Raw genomic sequence first — 9,049 nt, forward strand, 5'->3', positions numbered from 1 at the left:
GATTGATACCTCCTCTCATTTGCATTTCTTCCCAATCACAGACTCCTGAGAACATTCCCGCCTCGTCTCTTCCACCAAGCGATGAAGAGTATGAACTACATGTTGATAATTATCTCCTTCGTTACCTGAAAGAATGTCCACATGCTCAGCAAGAACTTGAGAACATGCTTGCCTGTTTAGCCTGCTCTGCTGATCTTTACTGTGAGGAGGGGAGAGTTTTAGTCAGGAGGCGAGCTCAACCTGCTGCTGCAGATGAAGTTAGTGATTGGAAAGCTGAGGTAGACGCTCTCTTTGGTGGCTACTTGTGCCATTATAAAGTAAACCCTGACAAAGTTGAAGCTTTGGTTCAGTCCAGCAGCTCTTGTCAGACTGCAGGTGAGGTGAAGGTGTACACAGATGAGTCTGGGATGGCTGTTGTTGTTGGACAACTGTCTCTGGTTCATGCCAGGTTGTTAGACATCGAGCAACCTTCAAGTTTACGTGACAATATGGCATCTCTGAGTTTAAGAGAGGAAAGCACAACCATTGCTAGCTACAGCCTTTGTGATGGGCTCCAGGTGTTTGTGTGTCAGGGTGACATCACCAAGCAACACACTGATGCTCTGGTAAATGCAGCCAATCAGGACTTGGAGCACTCTGCAGGTGTTGCTGCTGCACTGAGTCGAGCTGGTGGTCCTGAAATACAGAGAGAGAGTGATGAATTAGTGAAGTGTTTGGGGAAAATTCCCATAGGAGACACAGTAGTGACCACAGGGGGTAACTTAAAGTGCAAGAAACTGCTTCATGCAGTTGGGCCTGTAGGTGGAAAAGCAAGTAACAGAGATAAGATGTTACTGGAAAAAACTGTGCATTGTGCTTTAAAGCTTTCAGAAATAATGGAGTTTCAGTCCATAGCCATTCCTTGTATCAGCTCAGGTGTGTCTGGGGTTCCTCTCACTGTGTGCACTGAGGCAACTGTTGCGGCTGTGAAGGACTTTGGCAGTGTGGGAGGTCGAAGTGTGAGGAAAATCATCCTGATTGATAACAGAGAGGAGGCAGTGAGGGCCATGCAGGAAGCATGTGACAGGCTTCTCCAAGGGATAGATACACCTGATGAAGATACAGCAAGAGGAGCCACTGCCAGAGCTCCTGGAGGCAGAGTCCACATGGAGGTTATTCAGGGATCGATTGAGAGCCAACAGGTGAGACATGTTGCTGTGATGACGACATTTCACAATAAAACACATTTTCTAAGCCCACCAAGTCTCCTGCTCTTCTCCTAGGTGGATGCTTTGGTGTCTCCTATGGTTGGCCGTGATCCTCTCTCTACCCGTGTTGGAAATGCTTTGTTTGAAGTAGCTGGACCACAGCTGACCACAAGGTTTAGAAAGGAAGCAGAAGATGAAACAATGCCTGGTGACTCAGTACTGCTGGAGGGCTTACCTGGACTTCAATGTAATGCAGTCTTCTTCCTCAATCTTGTTCCCTTTGATGGTGACCCAGAGGGTGTTCCAGTCCAGGTGAGATAGTAAAGGAGGGATTTTATTAGTCTGCCTGTTTGTGAGGACATTTTTTAATGAAGCCATTTGTCTTAATCCAATATTGTTATGTTCTATAGGTTCTTCGAATGAGCATCAACACAATACTGTCTTTTTGTGAGAAGAAAGGATTCAGATCTGTCGCTCTTCCCGTCCTCGGTGCTGGGATGGCCCTGCAATTTCCTGTCAGTGAAGTGGAGAGAGTGTTAATGGAGGAAGTTTATGTATTTGAAGAGGAGCGAGCAGGCATCACACCATTTCTGATCCGCATCGTCATTCACCCCGATGATGAGGAGACACACGAGGTTATGACATAGCACTTTTCCCTAAAAATCAACTACTGACAATTACGACGCTGAGAGTTGAAGAATGCCACCAACACCAAACTCTTATATTGATTTGTGCTTAAAAAAAGAAACTCTGAATATAGTAATCAAATATGTTCCAATAGTAAGCTCATTTACCATCTCATTTGCCAATATCAGTCAGCAGGGACAGTCTCATCTGACCCCAGTATTATGTGTAATAATATACTGTACAGAAATTGTTACTAATGTTGTTAATTTGTTGTCTTTACAGACATTTGGCTCTGTCCAAAATGGCAAATTCACTGAAGATTTTCACCACAAAGACCCAGACCAAGGTGAGTGTAGGAAAATATATACAACTAAGAATCAAAACAGTGGTTTTTTTTTATCTGTTTTTTCTTTTCTTTTCGGGCACCTAAAAATCTCGAGTTAAAAAAGAGACAACATCTAAAACATCAACAGGGAATTACTACATCAGTTAGAGAATATAAAAGACATTCAGTCCATCACAGTGTACAAAATACACAGCATTTGGACAACAGCTCAAATACCTGAAAGTTTGGAGGATTCAGACAACCCTCCAAAGACTGAACAAAAGCTTGACCTAATTATCATTTAATGTTCAGGTCTCATATTATCCCTCCTGCTACAGACCCATCTGTTCTCATACCAACAGTGACAGTGGTCAACAACCTGAAACCCACAAGTTGTACTCTGGATATTTATAATAACCGACCAAAAGCTTGGCCTAATAGCAAACTGCATTCTCCTCTTATTCTTTAGTATTGACTCTGTGTCTGACTAAGCCTATACTGTAAAATCTGCTTCCTATTTTAAACCTCAAACCATGACCAAAAAATATTTCAAAGGCAGCAAAAGTAAGAAACAAATGTACTTAACAGAGTCAACTTTCTCCTCTAGATTCAACAACGATGAGGTTGGTCCTGCTGGGAAAAACAGGATCTGGGAAAAGTCACCTGGGTAACACCATTTTTGGAGAGGAGCTCTTTGCCACTTATGCCTCTCCAAACTCTGGAACAATGAAATGCCAAACAGAAACCAAAACAGTCAGTGGAAGAAGCATCACTCTGATCGACACCCCTGGTTTCTTTGACACAGGAAGGTCTGAGGAAGATCTGAAGCCTGAGATAATGAGCTGTATGACAGAGTGTGCTCCTGGGCCTCATGCTTTTCTCATTGTGCTTCGAGTGGATAAATTCACAGAGCACGAGCAGGCTGTCATCGCTAAGATATGTCAGTGTTTCTCAGATGAAGCTCTAAAATATGCTGTCGTTGTTTTCACTCACGGTGAACAGCTTGACAAAAAATTTAAAATTGAAGATTTTGTCAGTGAGAACAAAAATCTGAGTGATCTGGTGTCAAAGTGTGGTGGTCGGTGCCACGTCTTTGATAACAAACACTGGAACAACAACCAGCCAAACAACTACAGGAGCAACCAGTTCCAGCTGGAGGAGTTGCTGAAATCAATAGAAAAAATGGTGGCAGAAAGAAACGGAGGTTACTACACAAATAAAATGCTGCAACATTTGGAGACAGCAGTACGAGAGCAGGTAGAGCACATTTCGTACTCAATGCCAGATAAAACCCCAGAAGAGATCAGAAAGCAGGCTAAAACTAATGTGAGGAGTAGGTTTCTGATCCAAATGGCAGGGACTGGAACAGGAGCCTTGCTCGGTGCTTTTTTCGGTGTAGTAACATTGGCTGAATTTGCTATCAAAGCTGTGAAGGACCCACAATTTATGAATGTCACAACAAAGCTTTCCAGATTTGTGCCAGCTGCACAACAACAGAATGCATTAGTAGCTGCTGGAGCAGTAGGCTTGGTTGGAGCAGCAACTGCAGGAGGAATAATGGGAGGTGTAATTGGAAATGAAGCAGCTAAAGATTCAGAGTCACTTTCAGAAGCTGTACAGAAAGCATATAAGGCTGTACAGGAGGAAAGAAAATCTCTTACTCATGTAAGATTTTCATAATAACCAGGTACAGTAGTCCCTCGTTTATCGCGGGAGTAAAATAATAGGCAACTTTAATTTTTTACAGTTATTATAGATGTTTTAAGGCTGTAAAACCCATCACTACACACTTTATACACTTTTCTTGTTGTGTTTGACATTTTTGTGTTTGTTGGGAGAAAACTTACAAACACACAGGACAGCTCTTCAGAGTCACGCTGCTAGTGATCGAAGATTTATGTAGATTTGACTACCTGAACTCATTCTGTACTGTACAGGAGACACGGCACGAGATTGATTGGCAGTGGTCTACAGGACGCAGAACACAATGCGTTGTTAAAATTTAAAAAAAGAAAAAAAAGAAAGTCGTAAAAGGCGTTACACAAAATTAGTGTTTATTTGAAATCTGGTTTTTGGCAAACTATCATATATTTAGTCAGCAGTTTCCCTCCTTCATGAAGGAGATTTTGTTCTTCAGCCACTTTAGCATTTTATCTACTAACATTTTGTTTTTTCTTACTTCCCTTTGGTGGTGGGAACATATTGTTTGGTGTATTTATGTTCAATAGGTTTGTGATCCATAAACAACTAAAACGTTGAGCTTAAAGATTCTCACAAGATCTATGAGTGTGATAGCTGTGTTTATGGGGTTGCTGCTTGAACTACATAGTGCCTTGATTCACTGTGATCATAATTTTTCATACAGATGTGACTAAAGTGGAAGAATGTTTGAGACCATGAAACACATCAAACTTTAAAAACAATAACACAACAAAACACTTAAGATTGAAGAAATTAGGTTTTGTTTGATTTTTCCCTGATATTGTCAAATCTCTATTTTAACTTAATTGTAAAGTATCTAATAATAATAGAACTACCTGATATGTGTATGCTATATTGCTGAAATGACTGACAGATCAAAGATGTCTTATTAAGCAATAAAAGCTATAATCTCTGACAAGGTTTCCCATTTCCCATGGCACGGTTTTGCTGTTGTAGTACTACACTTACATGTTGTGATCAACAAGAGACACTCGAAGAAAATGCTTTGATTCATGTGATGCCATTACCAGCATTAACATCAATTTTATTCATAAGGTCTAAATAACACAAGAGCAGTCTCCTCATTGTGCTTTGTAAGGTAAAGACCCCACAATAATGCAGAGAAACCCCAACAATCAATGTGAGCAAACACATGGCAACAGTGGTTAGGAAAAGTTCACTTTTAACAGGAAAAAAGCTCCACAAAAACCCGGCTCGGGCAGAGTGCATCCATCTCCTGTGACCCTTTAAGGGTTAGGAGAGGTAGACACCTATTAATAAGAGCCAGAGACTATTAATAGCTATGATTAAATGCAGAAAGATGTATAAATCAGGGATGGCACAATACCACTTTTAATGTCTGATACCGATATCATAAATTTGAATATCTGCCGACACCGATATGAATCTGATGTAGTCTGTTTATGATCAATAAAAAAAATTAAATTTATTTTGCTGAATGTTGTAAAAGTTCATACTAAACAAAACACTAAAGACTATTATACTTGTATTAAAAAAATAAACTGCACCCAAAATATTTTACAGTTCAACATTATTAATCTTTGTATTTGAACTTTTAGCAGAACTTTAAATCTAAATATTTAAAGTAATATTCAAAAGTAATTTAAAATGTGATTTTATGCAGATTTCAAAAACTCTTTGGTTCTGAAAAAAAGTGCAATATTAGCACAAAATAATGTTTATATTCAACAACTTAGAACAAAAAAACAAGTTGTAGAATGGATTCTTTTATACTTACAGCTTAACATAAATAGACATCCAGAGTGGAAAGCAGTGCAAATAAATGCAAACATGGCTTATTGTGACACTCATCTTTTATCAAGATGGATGTCAGTGTAAGCTCTTTCTATCAAATTTAACCTGAGATTGAATTTTTTGTAATTTTGATACAAAACTTAATACAAGTATGAAAAAAGTGGGTTTTTTTTTTTTATTGTTGTTTTTTGGAATCATGAAACTATTTAGCCTGCAACATTGCGTTTTGCAATGTAAAACTTGAGTCTATCTATTGTAAGGTCAGACTTAGCAATGACAACGCAGAGACGTCCAAAATGTTGAGTAAAGAAGAAACACTGAGTGCGGGGCTGTGCAGAGATTTTTGAAGGGGCATGTGCTACAAATTTAAAAGGAACAAACAGAACTGGGGTGACCCACATGTCCCAATGTGTGAAATGACTCTCAAGTCATAGTAACCTTAGGTTTGTCTGTCTGTGACCCATTGTTCTGCTTGGGAAGTAGACAGAGAGAGGAAAAAGGAAGGCATAGAGGTCAGAACATCTCTTCCCCTACAACGTCCCTAAATGGGTCAATGCAATCATTGAGGAAATGGAAATACTTTTAGGTTCTATTTCTCTTAATCGATGTTTATGGATGTTTGTCTATGTTTGCTAAATTCTTACTCAAATAAACTTTTTTAAAATGTTCATATCAATACACTAGGATGGACAGCTGCTCCAGATAGACTAGAGAAGGCAGCCAAAGGTTTGGAGAGATGAGAGGGGGCTGCACCTGTGACATCTAGTTTTGTGAATCAGTTTTCCTGAACACTTTTTAATCTTGCTAAACATTACTAGCTTGCTCAATCTAATAAAGCAGTGTTTTCGACACAAGTCACTGTTAGAATAATGTTCGAATGACCGGTATGCCCGAAGACCAGTCCAGCCCTGGCTCAAGCTGCATCATAGTGTAACGCGTGGGTTCACTAGATGGTTTGGAATCTCTCTGAATAATTAAGAACAGCAAGATGAAGACGGATAACTTTTTAGCAGCCTCTTTACTCTCAGCACACAGCAACAACCACCCACACTTCCTGTGTGCCGCCCTCATGAATATTTCACTGGCCTCTCAGAAGCCAGGAAATCTTATACTCAGATCAAAACAGGGAAAACAACCAGGTAGATATAACACATACTTATTACTGGTTTGAACATGCATGTCTAAACATTCAAACGTGTAAACATGTAAATATCAAAACACTAACCACCAAATAGCTACATAACTAGCTTTATAACCTTTGTAAACACCTCTTTGTATATCAAATTAGATTTAAATTTACACTTTACAATAGCAAAAGCTTCACAAGATTAATGTGTCACTGCAATTGTTAACTTAGTTAGTTTCTGCTTTCAATTAGATGAAATTGACTTTTTCATAGAAGGAAATGGAAAGTTGCACGGGTACAAATGTGATGATAATAATAATAAATATCAGTAATTACAGTAATTACAGAAGTCCAGACTTGGATAAAAAAAAAAAACTGGTTTTAAAATGTTTTCGTACAGGGACCTTTATAAAGTCTTTAATGTGCAGACTAGTTTACCACAAAGGCGTTGTTATTACTGTTCTAAATGTATCATTAGCTACATGCACGGATGCTTAGTCATGCACCCCCATGTGACGCATAGACGAGAGAAACCTGTGGTAGACATACAATGATCAGTGAGTGCTGAGCTGCTTATATTTGGTTCAGTTATGATGGGTGATCAGACCCAGCACCCTGTTTTCTTTGAGTGTGAGAGACTTAAAGAAGGACATTTGACGAGATTACAAAAATACTTCGGTATTCACCGCAAATCAGGCGGAGGAGAGTGCGGCCCGGTGACGAGAGTGGACGAAAACGTCTACAGTGTGGTTTTCCGAAATAAAAAAGGTAATTTGATCATGCCTTTGAACACACACACACACACACACACACACACACACACACACACACACACACACGAACTTTGTTATGCATGAAATATCCTACAGTTGTCGAAGACTTACAAATGACCATTAGTTAATTCACTATTCTCTTTCGGTTAAAATAGCCGTAACAGAAAGGTCTCGGCTGTTTAAAAGATCTTATATTTCCACTGTGATGTACTGTTGGAAGTGGGAGTAGTGAAAAAGGAAACGTAATCGAAAGTTTGTCTGGAAAGCGAAACTTAATGTTATACAAAGCATTTGGTGGTCAGCAGCTGCGAGTTCAGGAAATTACTGAACCTCTAATTTTTGAAGTCTTTCCCCTGTAAATGGGCTGTTTAGACAGAGACAGAGAGCTACAGATATCTCTGCATATGCAGTTTTTATTGTATTTGCTGTTTGTACGAGTTAGTAGAGGAAGTAAAATAAGCTGTACAAGCCCTTAAGCAGAGGTAGACTTTGAAATCATCTGCATGCTTTTATTACTGGTGTAGTCAGGGAAATATTGTGCGTGTGACACATTTGATATTAAATTAGACGTTTTATATTTTTGTCACTCAGTGAAAAGAGAAGAAAAAACACGATGAAGAATGGCAAAGGAAGAAAAATAAAAAAATACTTAGGTTATATAAGGAATTCAGTCTGTAATTTGCGATATCTGTCTACAGATCAGCAGCGAGTACTTCAGAGATCAGAGCATGTTTTGGAGCTTGAAGATCGTTGCTCGGTGATCTTTGTCCGAGAAAGTTTGGAAAATGACACCTCTCACCTCACCACCCCCACTTCTGCTCTAGCAGAGGTAAAGTTCATACATTAATTTAATCATGTTTTTTTTAATAGTTTTATGTATCCACATTAAATGAATGTTGTAAATTCGATTATATTATTAATGTAAGGACAATTTGCTATATGTTAATAGCCGTTTGTATTTGCATGTCTCTCTCAGGCACAGACTCCTGAGAACATTCCTGCCTCGTCTCTTCCACCAAGCGATGAAGAGTATGAACTACATGTTGATAATTATCTCCTTCATTACCTGAAAGAATGTCCACATGCTCAGCAAGAACTTGAGAACATGCTTGCCTGTTTAGCCTGCTCTGCTGATCTTTACTGTGAGGAGGGGAGAGTTTTAGTCAGGAGGCGAGCTCAACCTGCTGCTGCAGATGAAGTTAGTGATTGGAAAGCTGAGGTAGATGCTTTCTTTGGTGGCTACTTGTGCCATTATGAGGTAAACCCTGACAAAGTTGAAGCTTTGGTTCAGTCCAGCAGCTCTTGTCAGACTGCAGGTGAGGTGAAGGTGTACACAGATGAGTCTGGGATGGCTGTTGTTGTTGGACAACTGTCTCTGGTTCATGCCAGGTTGTTAGACATCGAGCAACCTTCAAGTTTACGTGACGATATGGCATCTCTGAGTTTAAGAGAGGAAAGCACAACCATTGCTAGCTACAGCCTTTGTGATGGGCTCCAGGTGTTTGTGTGTCAGGGTGACATCACCAAGCAACAC

The 9,049-nt window shown here is 39.5% G+C and overlaps 1 protein-coding gene across 1 annotated transcript in view; it reads left to right on the forward strand.

Moving 5' to 3' along the window:
* Positions 1–41: 41 nt before the first annotated feature.
* The window catches only part of LOC102292164, a gene marked incomplete at its 5' end in the record, with an annotated part of 28,025 nt that continues 19,017 nt past the window's right edge, over positions 42–9,049 (forward strand). Inside the window, 5 exon segments of the mRNA XM_005951032.3 lie at positions 42–1,181; positions 1,263–1,499; positions 1,598–1,822; positions 2,097–2,160; positions 2,747–3,060. Coding sequence (XP_005951094.3) covers positions 42–1,181; positions 1,263–1,499; positions 1,598–1,822; positions 2,097–2,160; positions 2,747–3,060 — 1,980 coding nt within the window.

This window comes from Haplochromis burtoni, unplaced genomic scaffold, assembly GCF_018398535.1.
Source record: "Haplochromis burtoni strain Fernald_Lab_line unplaced genomic scaffold, NCSU_Asbu1 Contig_918, whole genome shotgun sequence".
NCBI classification, from domain to species: domain Eukaryota; kingdom Metazoa; phylum Chordata; class Actinopteri; order Cichliformes; family Cichlidae; genus Haplochromis; species Haplochromis burtoni.